The following is an 18,984-nucleotide window of genomic DNA, read 5'->3' as shown; positions in this document are numbered from 1 at the left end:
CTGAGGGCCTGACCATTAGATGTGTTAGATACATGAAATGTGATAATGGTGAAGATTGAAGATTGGGGTTAAGCACCTAAATGTTTCCAACAACCATTTCTAATGTTCCTTTCTCTTAATAGATAATCCTAATGTCTTTTTATTCTGCTCTCAGCATGTTGGAGCCCGGACCCTCATAGTCGCCCTTCGTTTTGCACCATCTTAGAGCAACTGACTGCCATTGAACAGTCAGCCATGTTCCAGATGCCCCTTGAGTCGTTCCATTCCTTGCAAGAAGACTGGAGAATGGAGATTCAGCAGATGTTCGATGAGCTCAGGAATAAAGAGAAGGTAAGTCTTTGTCTGGAGAGTAGACGACACAGACATGGTGTTACCAGAACAGAGTCCCAACCAATAAGGATGTCAAATGGTTCTGATCAGTGATGTACCTGCAGATCATTGTGGGTCTAAATATGGTGTCCAGTCAGTCTCTGTAAGAACCAGACTAACTAGATTATATTGTTCTTGTCGAGAACATTGGACGTCTGGACCTAGGTGGACTCCAAGGTTCTGATGTTGTGAGGAATGATGTAAAGGGACGGCAGATGCGACAAAGATCGCCAGTCATGGGCATGATGTCAGTGGTATCCTCGTCTTGGGTGAAGAAGTCTTATGTTTTTTTCCATGATGGTTGTCTTTCAGGTCTTTCACGCGGTTCTCAAATGTGGACCATATTCTTTTCCTCATAGGTCAGGATGAAATTTACATTTGGAAAAAGTTGTAACTGGAAGACTTGGAAGACTTTTTATGATAGAAATACAAAGAAGGATTGAAAACTCTCTGTGACCTCTACGTCCACATTATGGAGAGCCAAAAACCTCTCAGAGAGGAAGGACATGGGCAGTGATCTCAGAGCAGCCCAAATGTTGATGGCAGAAAATCATCCATTTATTGTCCGGAAACACAGACTTACTAATGTTGTATCATACTTGGCCAGTGTAGATATAGACCAGGCCGTCTAAAGAGGCGCCAAATTTATCAACGTTCTTCATACTGGATGTGACACTTTTGTCTCGCTTTATACCACCTATTGTTTGGCTTACCAAATGTTGCATTAAAAATTGAGAATTTTGATGCCTTATAGGCCAAAAATATCATCCACTAAGTCGTTCCCCTTGTTGTACGAGGCATAAACATTGTATAACATGCAGAACTGTCGCGGTGCAACATTTTTTGCCATAAATGAAGTCTGAATCCTAATGCATTTATTTTAGTAAATCTTAATGTATTCTAAGGAGACTTCCCAAAAGTCAGAGATACCTTCAAAATCTCCAGAAGATGGGATGAAGGATCTCCTGTCTACCACAGAATAAACTTCAGCTTCTTATTGATGAACCTCCTTATAATAATGACAAGGCGGTGGATCGTTTTCTGTTCTTCAGTCGTCTCGGCAATCTGGAGAATTCTAGAAAGTCTTCGCTTCAAGTCTGTTTGGTGGGATGAGAAGACACCACCAGGATTGGTTAAAGGTCTCAACCAAGATTTTTTTTAGAATTTTTCAGCGCAGCAATATTGCGTTTTGTTGGACAGTTTATGACAATGGATTTGCCAAAGTTTGAAACGATTTTGAAATGCCGCAACTCCTTTCCTCTGGTTAATATAGTAAAGATTATTTTCTATTCCCAAATCCCGTCCGTTTTGTTACGACAGTAAATATGGAGGACGTCATGTACAAGGCGCTCAGAAAATAAAAGCAAATATCTGGTTAGTCTCCATGGTGAACGCCATTGTTCTTCACTTCCTCGTTTCCATTCATGGTCCTCCAGATGTCATGGGGCGTGGAGAAAGATTCCTTTAATGTTCAGCTCTTGCTTTGTTTCAATGAAACTTAGATTAGATTCATCTACATGCAAAGTGACGACATTGTACCTACTGACGGACGGTTTTAGACCTTCAGAATAAAATTGCATCGTCTGAACTTGGACTAACAGTTAGACAAAGAGTTGTTGTAAAGAGAGACAGCAACAATAGGAGACAATTCCAGAAGAAAAGTAAAAATGTGCAACTGAAGGGACTGTGGGAGTCTCGAGAAATAGCACAGGGGAGATATTGAGACCGGCTGGAACACCTGGAGGTGTATGGACGTAATCGCCGCAGCAGCAAAGCTAAGAAATATTTCAGCTGGGAAAACTGGGATGTTTAGATCCCGACCCCCAGGGCCACCCCAAACTCAATGGGAACACCCACTTTTCTGGAGTTTGCCCAGGACATACCAAATTTGTCAGGGTATTACTGAAAATTGGAACAATTCCTACAAATTTTGGACTGTTGGCAACGATGCAGCAGTTTTTCAAATGCTTGTTGGGAATCTGACTGTTTGGCTCTTCATTGGACCTAGAAGGGCACTCATGGAAGGGTGGTCATAGAAGGGCGCTCATAGAAGGGCATGGAAGGGAGCTCATAGAAGGGCGCGCATGGAAGGGCGGTCATGGAAGGGTGGTCATAGAAGGGTGCTCATAGAAGGGCATGGAAGGGAGCTCATAGAAGGGCGCGCATGGAAGGGCGGTCATGGAAGGGTGGTCATAGAAGGGCGCTCATAGAAGGGCATGGAAAGGAGCTCATAGAAGGGCGCGCATGGAAGGGGCTCATGGAAGGAGCTCATAGAAGGGCGCGCATGGAAGGGCGGTCATGGAAGGGGCTCATGGAAGGAGCTTATGGAAGGGCGCTCATAGAAGGGCGCTCATTAAAGGGCACGCATGGAAGGGCGGTCATGGAAGGGTGGTCATAGAAGGGCGCTCATAGAAGGGCATGGAAGGGAGCTCATAGAAGGGCGCGCATGGAAGGGGCTCATGGAAGGAGCTCATGGAAGGAGCTCATAGAAGGGCGCGCATGGAAGGGCGGTCATGGAAGGGGCTCATGTAAGGAGCTTATGGAAGGGCGCTCATAGAAGGGCGCTCATTAAAGGGCACGCATGGAAGGGCGGTCATGGAAGGGGCTTATGAAAGGGTTCTCATGGAAGGGCGGTCATGGAAGGGGCTCATGGAAGGGCACTCAAGGAAGGGTGGTCATAGAAGAGCAGTCACACATACTCAGTTTCCATTTGTGGCCACCCCTCTACAGCAACAAGAGTACACAGGACATTGAATGTCTTGTATAGAGAAAAGCCACATTAAGTGTTTTTTTTGACCACTGGTGCTAAGCAGATACCTGACATGCAGAACCTATAAAATGTAATTCACATCTGTGTATAAATTGTATTAGTGTCAGACTGAGCTATACCAGACACCACCTGCGACATCGTGTGGCGCTGTATTTACCAGAATGTGGACCTGTTTGTTAATGCTCAATCCTCTGACCACTGATCAATGTATTGTATCTCGTATTAGGAACTGCGTAGTCGAGAGGAGGAGCTGGTGCGAGCGGCTGAAGAGCAGAGGAACCTGGAGGAGATGCTGCGGAGGAGGGAACAGGAATTAGCAGAACGAGAGATTGACATTGTAGAACGGGAGCTGAACATTATAATGTACCAGATGTATCAGGAGAAGCCCAAGGTGAAAAAGAGGAAGGGGAACTTCAAGAAGAGTCGTCTGAAGCACAAGGATGGAAATCGCATTAGCTTACCCTCAGGTATGGGATGTTCAGGACTTGGAGAATAGGGTTAGTTACTGTATACGGCAATATACATATATCAGTACTCTGTAGTCACGTGCACCCACATCACCCACCACATATGTCTCCACCCACATCATTCTGTGCACCCCATATGTCTCCACCCACATCATCCTGTGCACCACATATGTCTACACCCACATCATCCTGTGCACCACATATGTCTACACCCACATCATCCTGTGCACCACATATGTCTACACCCACATCATCCTGTGCACCCCTCATGTCTATGCCCACATCATCCTGTGCACCCCATATGTCTATGCCCATATCATCCTGTGCACCCCATATGTCTACACCCTCATTATCCTGTGCACTCCACCTTTCTATGTCCGCTTTATCCTGTGCACTCCACCTCTCTACACCCACTTTATCCTGTGCACCCCATATGTCTACGCCCATATCATCCTGTGCACCCCATATGTCTACACCCACATTATCCTGTGCACTCCACCTTTCTATGTCCGCTTTATCTTGTGCACTCCACCTCTCTACACCCACATCATCCTGTGCACTCCGCCTCTCTACACCCACATCATTCTGTGCACTCCGCCTCTCTACACCCACATTATCCTGTGCACTACACCTCTCTACACCCACATTATCCTGTGCACTCCACCTCTCTACACCCACATTATACTGTGCACTCCACCTCTCTACACCCACATTATCGTGTGCACTCCGCCTCTCTACACCCACATTATCCTGTGCACTCCGCCTCTCTACACTCACATTATCCTATGCACTCCACCTCTCTACACCCACATTATCGTGTGCACTCCGCCTCTCTACACTCACATTATCCTATGCACTCCACCTCTCTACACCCACATTATCGTGTGCACTCCGCCTCTCTACACTCACATTATCCTATGCACTCCACCTCTCTGCACCCACATTATCGTGTGCACTCCACCTCTCTACACCCACATCATCCTCTACACAAAACTTTTTACAATTACGTCATCCATTTCACTGAAGCCACAAATCCTGCATGGAAGAGCAAACCACATATGTCCTCATTTGTTGTCTGTCCGCAGGTTTTGAACACAAGATCACTGTACAAGCTTCACCAACTCTAGACAAGTGTAAAGGTCAAGGGTCAAGCAGTTATAGTCCCCCTGGAAGCCCCCTGATCATCCCCAGACTGCGGGCTATTCGATGTAAGTTCTCAGCTTGAGTTTGTGCTGAGTTTCATTGTTCGTCTTCTCAAAAATTAACTATAAAATGAAATTCTGTCAGTGACCCCTGTAGATGGAAGTAAAACCTGGGGACGAAGCTCGGTGCAGAAGAAGGAAGAGGTGACCTCAACAAAGAAGAAGGGGAGGACATGGGGTCCAAGCTCTACACAACCAAAGGAAAGGGCCGGAGGAGAAGAGAGGTGACCCTGATATTACTATGTGCTAATCTGATCCAACATGAAGGATATAGTAATATGGGATAAGACTATTAGGGGTCATGGAGGAGGTCCCTGACCAGGGCGAGTACATTTATACAGGTCACGCCATTAATGCCCCATACACACAACCGAGTTTGCCCTCTGAGTTGGGCTCTGTTCTGATCTGATAGAACAAGTCCTATCCTGCTCCATTACATTGGATTTGAGCGCGACGGACCCCCCCTCCTAGAGATAAATGTAATATGGAAGGCACTTAGGGGACACTCGGATGTCGTCTGAATGTGATCCCGGTGCAAGCCTGTAAACAAATCTGCAGCTACTTGGTTGTGTACATGAGGCCCTAAGCAATGGCTTCTAATTCTACTGATCCTGTGTTGGTATAACATGGTAGAGGCAGATCATGTGACTGGTAGAAGGCCCATAGTGAGATGAGACCCATCTGTGAACTACACAACCAATATCTGACCTATACATGTGTATCTACTGTGTGTGTATGTATATATCTCTCACACAATATACACAGTATGTACGCATAACTTTATGCAGTGGGCTCCTCCTTTATATTATACATCTGTGGGTATGTATACACTATATACAATCTGCTCCTCTATAACCTGTAGATGGGACACTATATACAATCTGCTCTATAACCTGTAGATAGGACACTATATACAATCTGCTCCTCTATAACCTATAGATAGGACACTATATACAATCTGCTGCTCTATAACCTGTAGATAGGACACTATATACAATCTGCTCCTCTATAACCTGTAGATAGGACAGTATATACAATCTGCTCCTCTATATCCTGTAGATAGGACAGTATATACAATCTGCTCCTCTATAACCTGTAGATAGGACACTATATACAATCTGCTCCTCTATAACCTGTAGATAGGACACTATATACAATCTGCTCCTCTATAACCTGTAGATAGGACACTATATACAATCTTCTCTATCACCTGTAGTTCTGCTCCCATTAGACCCCTTTCTATATGATGAGGTTTCCTTGTTTTTTTTTATACATTTTGTTGTAGTATTTATTGTGACTTATATGGAATAGGAGAGGAAACTCTTCTTCTTCTTCTTCCTTCTTTCTTTTTTTTTGTGTTTCACTCTGGTTAATATAGAAATTCCTTCCCTACAGGCTGAAGTCACTTGGAGAAGGCAGCAAGCAATGGTCCAACAGCGCCCCCAATCTTGGAAAATCTCCCAAGCACACGACTATCAGTGTTGGTTTTGCCAGCCTGACAGAAATGGGTAAGTCTCTGATTTTCTTATGTTTATCTTCTTGTGTGATCTACAGTAAGTATTTGTCATGTCCTATGTTTCTATATCTATCTATCTATCTATCTATCTATCTATCTACCTACCTATTCTGTTATACAAGGTTCCGTCTGTTGCTGTATCTCTGATTTTCGAGTCCGTTGGGGACCTGAATGATGGAGAGGCGTTTCCCATGGATTATAATGGGGGGTCCATCGCGTGTCCATGGTTCTGAAACTGGTGGAGGGAAATATCCATCATACAGGACTTTTTCCTCCACTGATTTTCAGCAGATGTGACGGAGTCTCTCCAGAGCCGGTGTGAACTCGTCCTTACTGCAGTTACCTAGTCGGGGTGCAGCCGTCCTGAGCCCCCATCTGTGGGAACTATCAGGTCTTTATCGCTTTGTATCTGCTGTGTAAACCAGTTGTCTCCACTCATTGAAAGCAAACAAAGATTATAACGCTGATGTCTAACACTTGACCTGATCTCATTGCAGAGGAGTATGCGGATAATGACGGCTCCGCTCCCCAGTCCCCGTATTCCACACAGTCCTACCTCACATTACCCCTCCAGACCGATGTCAAGCTCAACACCGAGGACTCAAGCCTGTCTGCGACCTCCTCTTCAGACAGTCCCAAGCGAACCCCCCAGTCACGCAGGAAAAGTGAATTAGTGCTGCTGGGATGTGCGTCCCTCTTAGCGGCCGTGGCTTTGGGTGCCGACCTCGCTGAACTAGTTCCCCAGGAAGAGAAGAGGAAGGGAATCTTTCAATGGGCAGCGAGGGGCCAGAGGCGTAATGCCAACTCTCCCAGCCGCTCCATCTCTAAGGAGGAACCCGTCATCCCTCCCAGTTCAGTCACCCTCATCTCCTTGTCTTCCATCTCAGACTGTAACTCTACCAAATCCCTTATCCGTTCAGATAGCGACGAGGCTATTTTGGAAAATGATAACGTTTCCTGTGGGCAACCAGGCAATGAAGAGACCACTAGGGAGCAGACTGATGGCAGAAACCCACTTGTGGACTATAAAGTGGAAAGCTTCAAGCAGAACCCGCGGCAGTCCCTGACTCCGACACATGTCACAGCCACCAGGCCTAACACGTCCTCCACTAGAGGGCACAGGAGGACGCCATCCGATGGGGCCATACGACAGGTCTCACAGGGTCACCGGCGCTCCCCATCAGATGGTAGTACCCCACCTCAGATGTGTGACACAGGTCCGTATTGTCTCTGTATTATCATCTATTCTTTTTATATATAGTAATGTGACATGTTTGCTTTAGGACATGGACATTTATTGCTTAAAGGGGGTGTCCAGGATTTGGAGAAACCTTTGGGGTGGGTTTAAAATAAAATAAAAGGCCTAATCCCCTGTACCTGAGAAGCTCACGAGACCAATGAGCAGCCTCTGTGATGGTGATGCATGGTATAAGAGTGATGTCACGTTCCCTCTCTGACTACTAAGGCCATGGATTGGTCTCAGTAGTCACATGAGCCTCACAGCGTCAGGAGCTGCAAGCACAGGAAAAGAAACTGGAGCTGCAGCAGATGGGGAGTGTGCCATGCTACTGTTATACACCCACAATGGCCCCCCAGGGGTTCTCCAAACACTGGACAATCCCTTTAAATACTGAGTGTAGCTTCAATATCATATTCCTGACATGCTGAGCGGTGCAAGGCAACACAATATAGTCAGATAAGGACATTGCTATGGGGCTCATGGAGGAAAGGCGCCCCAAACAGGTTCCTGTTATCCATGGCTAGTGTCAGCCTGCGCTTGGCTTCCTCTATACATATAAAGAACGAGAGAAGTAAAGCAAAGGCCACAAGGATGGCATGCCAGTATGATACAACAGAGGTAGGGGGCACCTTCTTATTATGGCGATCCCAATCCTGGGTCAATTCTCGGGAGAGGGGAATAAACTGATACCCTCCTGTGAGAACATGGTAGACGCCAACATGCGTGATCCCTGGCATTTGACACTTGAGGAAAGTCAGGACACCCCCATACAAATATCAATGGTCTCAGTCCGTATTCACCAATGTGTATGGTCACACTTAGTCTAATGCCATTCACTGCCCTGGTGACCATCAACAGTGTGAAATATCAATAATCGGGATGGCCTCATCGGGGCCTACACAAGTACAACTGCCCCTTGTTGATCCTGTTCGTTCATCATTCTTCTGTGTGTGTGGCTGGGTAACCAGCGAGCAGTAGAGATGGAAGCGCTCATAGGTTATGGCCCCGGGAGCTATCGGGGAGTATGGCGGTCTGTACTTACCACTACTAGGACCAGAGAATAAGCTCCAAGGAGCGGTATTGAGGATTCTGCTTACTACTATACTGTGCGGATCCTGGGGGCACTATACTGTATGGGAACACCGTAGATTGGAGATTCCTTCTCAATATGTCCCCCTGTGCACGACACAACATCAACCCCCCGGTGATATGGCATCAAGCAACTCGTCCCTCCTGCTTCAGGGATCTGTAATAGCAACTGTATAGGACGTCACGCTCCAGAAACAGATGTGGTAGCAGATATGACTGTAGTATAGGAGACATGTCAGGTATATACTAGGGCTGGGGTGGATGTATAATGTGACTCGTATATGTATATACATCGGCTATATATGAGGAGATATGTCAGGTATATACTGGGGCTGGGGCGGATGTATAATGGGACTCTTCTACGTATATACATCGGCTATATATGAGGAGACATGTCAGGTATATACTAGGGCTGGGGTGGATGTATAATAGGACTCGTATATGTATATACATTGGCTATATATGAGGAGACATGTCAGGTATATACTGGGGATGGGGCGGATGTATAATGTGACTCGTATATGTATATACATCGGCTATATATGAGGAGACATGTCAGGTATATACTGGAGATGGGGCGGATGTATAATGGGACTCTTCTACGTATATACGTCAGGTATACATGAGGAGAAATGTCAGGTATATACTGGGGCTGAAGAGTATATACTGGAGACTTGGGCCGTGTGTAGGAGAATGGGAAATGATGCAGACATAATTTTTCTGTTTTTGGAAGCCTCTTGTGTCTTGTGGTCTGGCAGGGATTTAAGACTCCCCCAGAATGCCCTTTACAGACATCCGCAGCTTGATCATAGCCGGAGCGTGTCAGCTACAGTCCTATGAAAAAGTTTGGGCACCCCTAATAATCTTAATCATTTTTAGTTCTAAATATTTTGGTGTTTGCAACAGCCATTTCAGTTTGATATATCTAATAGCTGATGGACACAGTAATATTTCAGGATTGAAATGAGGTTTATTGTACTAACAGAAAATGTGCAATATGCATTAAACCGAAATTTGACTGGTGCAAAAGTATGGGCACCTCAACAGAAAAGTGACATTAATATTTAGAAGATCCTTCTTTTGCAAAGATAACAGCCTCTAGTCGCTTCCTGTAGCTTTTAATCAGTTCCTGGATCCTGGATGAAGGTATTTTGGTCCATTCCTCTTTACAAAACAATTCAAGTTCAGTTAAGTTTGATGGTCGCCGAGCATGGACAGCCCGCTCTCAAATGATCTGAAAACAAAGATTGTTCAACATAGTTGTTCAGGGGAAGGATACAAAAAGTTGTCTCAGAGATTTAACCTGTCAGTTTCCACTGTGAGGAACATAGTAAGGAAATGGAAGACCACAGGGACAGTTCTTGTTAAGCCCAGAAGTGGCAGGCCAAGAAAAATATCAGAAAGGCAGAGAAGAAGAATGGTGAGAACAGTCAAGGACAATCCACAGACCACCTCCAAAGAGCTGCAGCATCATCTTGCTGCAGATGGTGTCACTGTGCATCGGTCAACAATACAGTGCACTTTGCACAAGGAGAAGCTGTATGGGAGAGTGATGAGAAAGAAGCCATTTCTGCAAGCACGCCACAAACAGAGTCGCCTGAGGTATGTAAAAGCACATTTGGACAAGCCAGCTTCATTTTGGAAGAAGGTCCTGTGGACTGATGAAACACAGATTGAGTTGTTTGGTCATACAAAAAGGCGTTATGCATGGCATCCAAAAAAAAGAGTATTCCAAGAAAAACACTTGCTACCCACTGTAAAATTTGGTGGAGGTTCCATCATGCTTTGGGGCTGTGTGGCCAATGCCGGCATCGGGAATCTTGTTAAAGTTGAGGGTCGCATGGATTCCACTCAGTATCAGCAGATTCTTGAGAATAATGTTCAAGAATCAGTGACAAAGTTGAAGTTACGCCAGGGATGGATATTTCAGCAAGACAATGATCCAAAACACTGCTCCAAATCGACTCAGGCATTCATGCAGAGGAACAATTACAATGTTCTGGAATGGTCATCCCAGTCCCCAGACCTGGATATCATTGAACATCTGTGGGATGATTTGAGAGCGGGCTGTCCATGCTCGGTGACCATCAAACTTAACTGAACTTGAATTGTTTTGTAAAGAGGAATGGTCCAAAATACCTTCATCCAGGATCCAGGAACTGATTAAAAGCTACAGGAAGCGACTAAAGGCTGTTATCTTTGCAAAAGGAGGATCTACTAAATATTAATGTCACTTTTCTGTTGAGGTGCCCATACTTTTGCACTGGTCAAATTTCGGTTTAATGCATATTGCACATTTTCTGTTAGTACAATAAACCTCATTTCAATCCTGAAATATCACTGTGTCCATCAGTTATTAGATATATCAAACTGAAATGGCTGCTGAAAACACCAAAATATTTAGAACTAAAAATGATTAAGATTAATAGGGGTGCCCAAACTTTTTCATAGGACTGTATATACTATACATATACATACAGTCTACAATACCGTCTAAAGTGACCAAATACTTCTATATGGTACTAATACGTACAGGAGGATGTCTCTGGTGCTCTGCCAGATTTACTGATAATGTTTTCTTAGGATGATATATGGGATCATATACGTTCTATTGTAAATGTGCCTCAATCCATGGCTGTCCTGCTGCCCCTATAACCTATGGGCCATATATCCCATACAGAACCAGCCATATACAACCCCATGCTCATCAGTAAGCTTCATGACCCTGTTTTCAGTCCACCGGTTGTCCTTTCTTGGACCACTTTTTGTAGATATTAACCTATACATAATGGAAGCACCCTATAGATAATGGGAGCACCATATACATAACGGGAGCACCCTATACATAATGGGAGCACCCTATAGATAATAGGAGCACCATATACATAATGGGAGCACCGTCCAAACCCCCCCAGACTTCTGTAGTCCTTCCACTTCTATACTTTAGGTGTCACATGAAGCTCCTGGGCCCCAATGCAAAATTTGAAACAGGTATCCTATTAATATTATAAATGTGAAAGTTTGTGGGTTTGTGAGTTTTGGATGTTCGGATGTTTGTTCCTCAATCACGCAAAACCCGCTCCACCGATTTGGCTGAAATTTTCCACAAACATAGCTAATACACCCGATTGCGCAATAGGCTACTTTTCGTCACAATAGCGCACATACGTTTGTGCCAGGACCCCCACAAAACCCAAACTCACACCACCATCTCTGCAATCTCACACACTTTGGACCATAGCAAGCCCCAAAATTCACATTCCCCTCTACAGCCTCGCCCCTAACCCCACACAATCACATATACATATACTTTACCACTTTGCCCCTCACCTTAACGATACTCCAGGAGGTTCTCTTTAACGCTCCGGAGCAGCCATGTTTGCCGACCCCCACCGCTCTGACAATCCGCGACACCGCCCACCCATGTCAATACCCCTAGGAGGTCTAATACATGCAAAAAAAAAAAAGTTTAAAAAAAGTTAAAAAAAAAATATAAAAAAAAATTAAAAAGGATTAAAAATTCAGATCACCCCCCTTTCCCTAGAACACATATAAAAGTAGTTAAATACCGTGAAACACATACATGTTAGGTATCCCCACGTCCGAAATCGCCTGCTCTACAAAGCTATACAAATATTTTTCCTGTTCGGTAAACGCCGTAGCGGGAAAAATGGTCAAAAGTGCCAAACCGCCATTTTTTCACTGTTTTGATTCTGATCAAAATTTGAATAAAAAGTGATCAAAGCAATAACATTTCCCGAAAATGGTAGAACTACAAAGTACACCCGGCCCTGCAAAAAAAGGCGCCCCGTACACGCACGTATAAAAAAGTTACGGCTGTCGGACTATGGCGACTTTTCAAAAAAAAAAATTTTAACACAGTTTTGGATTTTTTTTAAGGGGTCAAAATGTAAATGAAACCATATAAATTTGGTATCCCCGGAATTGTAACGAAACACAGAATACAGGGAACAGGTCATTTTGGTTGCACAGTGAACGCCGTAAAACCAAAGCCCGTAAGAAAATCGCAGAAATGCATTTTTTCTTCAAATCCACCCCATTCTGAATTTTTACCCTGCTTCCCAGTACATGATATAGAATAAATAATGGCGGCATCATGAAGAAAAATTTGTCCCAGGAAAAATTAAGACCTCATATGGCTCTGGGAGCGGAGAAATAAAAAAGTTATGGGGTTTGGAAGGAGGGGAGTCAAATCAAAAAATGCCATCGGCGGGAAAGGGTTAACTTAAAATACTTCTGTCCCAAAGTCACTATGTAAAGTTTCTCACAACACCGTATAGCAGCTCAAATACAAATTACCTTCAACACAAAAGTCTCACGTATTCTCTGAATTAAAGCAAAAACAAGATACAAAGTTACATTTCATATCCCATACCTTATACACAGTACGAAGACCTTACCCACGCCTGTATATACCCACTTCTACAATCACCGCAGACGAAGTCGCGGGTACCAGCTAGTATTTTATATGTCTGAGTAATCTACTACCCCCAGTGTCCTGGAGCTGGTAGTATATGGTATCTGTGCACCCCCTATAGCTACAGCCCTGCTTGTTCAAGTTACTCTTGCCATTTTCCTGCTCTGAGTACTGGTTGTTCATCTTCTGCTTAAAGGAGTTATCCAGGAATTATATCAAACTCAGGGCAGTCGGGCGGGTGAAAAACAAAAACATCGGGCCAAAAGTGGAGAGGTTCACAGGACCAGTGGGACCAGTCTGTGGCCTCAGTGGTTACTGGTAAGGATCCAGTTATAGATGTGACTTCCAGCGATCACTGATCTGTCTCATATGACCCTTTCCACTTCTGGCCCAGTGAGTTCTGGCACAAGGTCAGTAGAACCCTACAGCATGGACACTGCCCAAAAACCTCCATGGTTGGCTTCATTGAAAATATATATGGGTAAGGGGGGTCACAAAGGTGAGGCCCCTCTGCGGCTACTGATCGCTAGGACTAAGGGACCATAAACATGATCTCATAACCCCTTGTTTTACCCCCACAGGTTCCCGAGAGCACACTCCTTTTCCTCGCCTTCCAGACCCCCACTTTGTGTTTCCTCCTCCAGCCAGACGTAAACCCCATGACAAGGATTCAGCAGTAGAAAGACCTACCACCTTGGAATTTGCCCCTCGGCCTCGACCCTCTTCTAGCCGGCCCCGTTTGGACCCTTGGAAATTTGTGTCCCTTTCTCGGACTCACAGTTCATCGCCATCTGGCAGCGGAGGGGACGCCAGCTCCAGTGGATCCACGGATGGTATCCAGGTGGGGGGAGCTGAGGAGACCCTACTGGACATGGAGGTGGAAGGACAGAGACTGGACAACACTGTTCCTTTGTGTGGGGGAGGGGTGCGGCCGCAGACTGACCCTTATTATAATATGGGAGCGGATGTGTCTTAACATACAAGACTATCGGCACCAAGTATTATCGCCCGCTGCCTGGTGAAGGAAAGGAGCGGTTCTTATGAATGTATTTGTGGTTGTATCCCAACGGGTATGAAAAAAATGAGTCAATAAAATACGGGACCCCCCCTCCCCCTCCCACTACCATGTCATTCCTTGCTGAAACGGAACAGGCAGGTTCCATGTTGTCAGCTCCGGGGCCTGACAACACAGAAAAGTACCCCAAATGCCCCCCTATACATCAGGATTGGATGATTTTATTGATTTCTGTGAAAGTGACTGAGCCTTTGCTGAACCATCTTGTTTACAAGTCTCCTTATCATCTGCCCCGTCTTGGGGCATCAAAGACCTTGCTGAAAAATTTTGGGATTGACTGGCTTAGTTCCATTGTAGCATGGCAATAGGCAGGACGTAGTGACTTCCAGCAGCTAAAGGGTGTACAGCACTCCTCGCCCTGTGCTCCATTCGCCGAAGTATTAATAAAGATTCTACCAGTCTGTCCTGCGCCTGCACCTGTTGCTATTATTACAGTAAGTGCTGTTAGCTTTGGTGCCTGATGTATTACAGATTAGTCAGCAGCAGACTTGTCCCTCATCATTCACCTCCTCCATGATGGAGCCACGTAGGACACCACATAGGGGGTAGCTGTAGAGTGTGTAGAGGTGACATACCTGTCCGTGGTGTAACGAGGAAACACTGGGCCCCAAGGACAACATTTGACATGACAAATGTAATGATTGGACACCCAGGGGAGGATACAAACATAAAAAACAGTTACTGACCTCTCCTGGGCTTCGGTGCTCTCCCTGCAGGTCTCTTCAATGTTTGACCAGACGTCACGTGAGCCAGGCCTGCGTCGCAACGCATAATGATGCAGGTCTGGCCCATGTGATGTCTGTGACATCACCAAAGAGGCCCGAAGTCTGTTGGAGTGCAGGAGAGGTAAGTAACAGTGTTTATGTTCCCACATTTCCCCTGGGTCTCTGATCATTATACTCCGGTGTCTGAAAAGACCCCCCCGAGTACAGTGATAGATGTGTTTGTTGGGGTTCATGGGTCTGCAGCCTCACTTACCGATCTCCGCTCCTGCTCACAGCTATATCCGTAGGAGGAGAAGCGCAGGCGGCCGTGAGCAGGAGCGAGGATCGGTAAGTAAATTAGGCCGTTACCTGCTGCAGTTACTGCGAGTTGTTCCTCTTATTATTACAGATGAAAAAAAGCCCTTTTATTTTTTCTAACGTCAGGAAAATTATGATTGGAAAGGCAGAATCTGGCCAGGGGTGTAACTATAGGGGCATCGGGGCCCCCAGAACCTGCTGCCTGAGGGGCCAAAACTTCCGGCTACTGAGTGTAAAATAAGAAATAAATGAGTATTTTAAAAATCTGAAAAACACACTTTGAATCCCCTCCCCCATTCCTAGATCACATATAGAAGGAAACACAACTAACCCTAAACAGATAGGGGGTCCGCACGTGAGAGACGGCCTCACTCTGAAAATTTACCAATATTTATTCCATTCACTGAACATCGTAACGAGAAACAACATGGTGAAAAAAGTGACCGAAACATCTCAAACATTCCCCAAAATGGAGCAAATAAAAATTACAACCCCCCTCCCCCCATAGGTGTGTAGAGAGAACTATAAAAACGTCACCGGGGTCACAACACGACGAGGCGGCAAAACTTTAGGTTTTATCAAAGTTCTTAATTTGTTTAGTTATTAAAACAAAAAAAAAAAAAAATCTCTCTAATAGAGATGAGCGAGTAGTACTCGATCGAGTAGGTATTCGATCAAATACTACGGTATTCGAAATACTCTTACTCGATCAAGTACCACTCGCTATTCGAATGGAAAAATTCGATGCAGAACCAGCATTGATTGGCCGAATGCTATACAGTCGGCCAATCAACGCTGGTTCTTCTCCTACCTTTAGAAGTCTTCTCTGCGCAGCTTCCCCGCGGCGTCTTCCGGCTCTGAATTCACTCTGCCAGGCATCGGGCCTGGGCAGAGCCGACTGCGCATGCCCGCACTACAAGAAACTGCCCACTTTGACTGTAAGCAGCCATTTTCTTGTAGTGCGGGCATGCGCAGTTGGCTCTGCCTAGGCCCGATGCCTGGCAGAGTGAATTCAGAGCTGGAAGACACCACAGGGACGCTGCACGGAGAAGACTTCTCGGAGAATCCAGTCTGACCCTCACTCGTGGACTTGGTAAGTTCAATTCGATCGAATGTTGCCTACCCCTGAAACGAGCATTTTCCCCCCATAGACTATAATAGGATTTGATATTCGATTCGAGTAGTTGAATATTGAGGGGCTACTCAAAACGAATATCGAGTATTTAACTACTCACTCATCTCTACTCTCTAACTTTAGTATTTTGACGTTGGGACCTGCGGGAAATCTGCAATCACATTACAACAAAACCAGAAAGAGAATCGCCCCTCTGCAGCTTCCCCTAAATTTACCACGTTGTGACTTTTCCGTGGCCTCCTACAGAATAGTAAAAAGTAAAAAAAATAACTAAAAATAAGAAGTTCTGGATTATGGAAGGAAAGCAAAGACAAAAACACGAAACGTGACCTGTGACCTCATCCTAATAATAGAAGACGTCACCATGACCTGCCTGTCCGTCCTAATAGCCACAGTCAATATGGCGGAGCAGGTCAACGGGCCACTGGCAGGCAGCCTGAGGACTGGATTACTACGCTATGCCATCATTGGTACGTTCCATAATCCTATCACGTCGCTATGACATCATCGTATTTCGTACTCACGTCAGGGATTCCGTTCCCTTCTCCACATAAAAATGTAAGCAGCGCTTTTCTCTCCGCGTTTTTCAGACAGAAACCTGACAGATCTCATTATAGTCTATGGGGTCCACTTAAAAAATCGGTTACCTGTGGATTAGGTTTCCATTCGGGGGGTCCCCAAGCCGACCCCCCAAATGGAAACCCAAATGCAGATGTGAACCAGGCCTTAGTACATTACAATAGTGTGTTACTATATTATTACATCATATTCATACGTTATTACTGGAGATGAGCGAATAGTATTTGAAACTCCAGTTTCGAATACCTCACTCCCTAGGAATGAATGGGAGCAGCCGCGTGCCGGCCGGCGCTTATCCCCTTGCAGTTCACCCGCTGCCATTCATTCCTATGGGAGCGAGGTATTCGAAACTGGAGTTTCGAATAGTATTCACTCATCTGTAGTTATTACATCATGGTATTAGTCCCTACAATGTCCCGCCTCCTGCCCTCCATCTTGTCTTCCATTTCTCCATATTATCTTTAGGCCTCACTTTTGGTTCTCCTTTCCTGTAACTCCTCATCGTCCTGTCCTTGGCCGATATCTGACATTTTTCCAGTCGGAGCGGCCGGTGCTTAGTCCTCATCCCATGTTGTAGTCCTGGAGTTGCTGTAGGTCCAGAGCTAACCTCAGCCCAGGCACATATCACATATAGGCCAACGCCACACCTCTAATGAGGCAATGTGAGGCAACAGCCTCAGGCGGCGCTCCGGAGGGTTGGCAGCCGCAGCAATTTTTTACATTTTATTTTACTTATTTTGCCTAAACTTAAAACAACCCAAGTGGCCCCTCTCCTGTGCTGGTTTAGACGTCTGCGACTCAACGCAGGCAGGGTCATCATGCCCCTTACGTTGAGACGCAGGCGTCTTACTGCCGGGTGAAGAGGAGGCGGCAGCAGGAGCAGCAGCAAGATCGGTAAGTAAAATAACTTTTTTTGTTTTGTTTTATAATAGGCCACTACCTGCTGGAGTATCCCCAACAGATAGCGGCCTATTTACCAACCTCCCTGGGCTTGCTCACTGCTGCCCTCCGCTTCCCCTTGTACTATAGACCGCGGAGGGCGGTAGTGAGCAGGCCCAGGCCGCAATCCCACTACCACTATTATTATACTCAGGGGTCTTTTCAGACCACCCCCACCCCCGAGTATAATAATCGGAGCCCCAGGGGAGGTGAGGGAACATAATAAACAGTGTTACTCAGCTCCCTGGGATCCAATGTTAATCCTAGCAGGCTTCGGGCCTATATGGTAATGTGCCAGATATCACGCGATATTACCATATAGGCCCAAAGACTGTGCTAGTAGTAATAGCCTGTTACTGCTAGCACAGGCTTTGGGCTTATATGGTAATATCCCAGACCACATGATGTCCCCCCCCAGATTCAAAGAAGGATGTGAGGCTGGAGACGCCACAACACAGGGCACAAGTTACTGGCAGAATTCTGTGACAGTAAACGAGGGAGGAGTCAAAAACAGTAAATCTGCCTCCATGAGGGTAATTACCCCCCCAGGCAAGGCCACAAGTCACATGACCATATAAACCTGTATAAAGGATTAGAAATCTGAATCTAAGTCACTTTTTTAACACCTTTTGGACTTTTATTCAACTTTTTGATCATTTTTTTCCCTTCGTCACTTTTTTATTCACTTTTTGATTTAATAAGAAAATGCGGACACGGAGTTTGTCGTCTTTTATTTACAAAAGAAAGTCCTACAAGACATCCTTATGTTTCTGAGACTGAAGAACGAGCCACAATTTCACTTCATATGGCGTGAGGGTGTCAGAGCGTCTGAATTACGTTTCCCGCTTATGCTGAAAGTGCAAAGCGATGTATAGAAGTGTAAGGTGCAGAGGCGCGAAGAACGGTCAGATCGGGCTTCACAATAACATCGGCTTCTAGAAGGGTCTTGATCATTCCCAGAAATCTGAACACAATGCAGTCATTTGATTGGTTGTCCTTGGGCCTGTGCAGTGGGGCAGGACATGAAGAGGGGCAGGACACAGACATGTAGAGGGGCGGGACACGGACACGTAGAGGGGCGGGACACGGACACGCAGAGGGGCGGGACACGGACACGCAGAGGGGGGGACACGGACACGCAGA

At 45.6% G+C, this 18,984-nt stretch overlaps 1 protein-coding gene across 1 annotated transcript in view; it reads left to right on the top strand.

Annotated features, from left to right (window-relative positions):
• MAP3K10 (mitogen-activated protein kinase kinase kinase 10) overlaps nucleotides 1–14,200 on the top strand; it is a 28,943-nt gene extending 14,743 nt beyond the window's left edge. The window contains exons 4-10 of the mRNA XM_075260110.1: nucleotides 155–330; nucleotides 3,366–3,606; nucleotides 4,692–4,814; nucleotides 4,894–5,032; nucleotides 6,204–6,316; nucleotides 6,822–7,541; nucleotides 13,673–14,200. Of these exons, the coding sequence (XP_075116211.1) occupies nucleotides 155–330; nucleotides 3,366–3,606; nucleotides 4,692–4,814; nucleotides 4,894–5,032; nucleotides 6,204–6,316; nucleotides 6,822–7,541; nucleotides 13,673–14,067 (1,907 nt within the window). The 3' untranslated portion in view covers nucleotides 14,068–14,200. The remainder of the gene's footprint in view (nucleotides 1–154; nucleotides 331–3,365; nucleotides 3,607–4,691; nucleotides 4,815–4,893; nucleotides 5,033–6,203; nucleotides 6,317–6,821; nucleotides 7,542–13,672) is intronic.
• The last annotated feature ends 4,784 nt before the right edge of the window (nucleotides 14,201–18,984 follow it).

This window comes from Leptodactylus fuscus, chromosome 11 (assembly GCF_031893055.1).
Source record: "Leptodactylus fuscus isolate aLepFus1 chromosome 11, aLepFus1.hap2, whole genome shotgun sequence".
Lineage (NCBI taxonomy): Eukaryota > Metazoa > Chordata > Amphibia > Anura > Leptodactylidae > Leptodactylus > Leptodactylus fuscus.
Note: the sequence above shows the minus strand (reverse complement) of the source record. Positions and strands in the feature narration are given on the sequence as shown.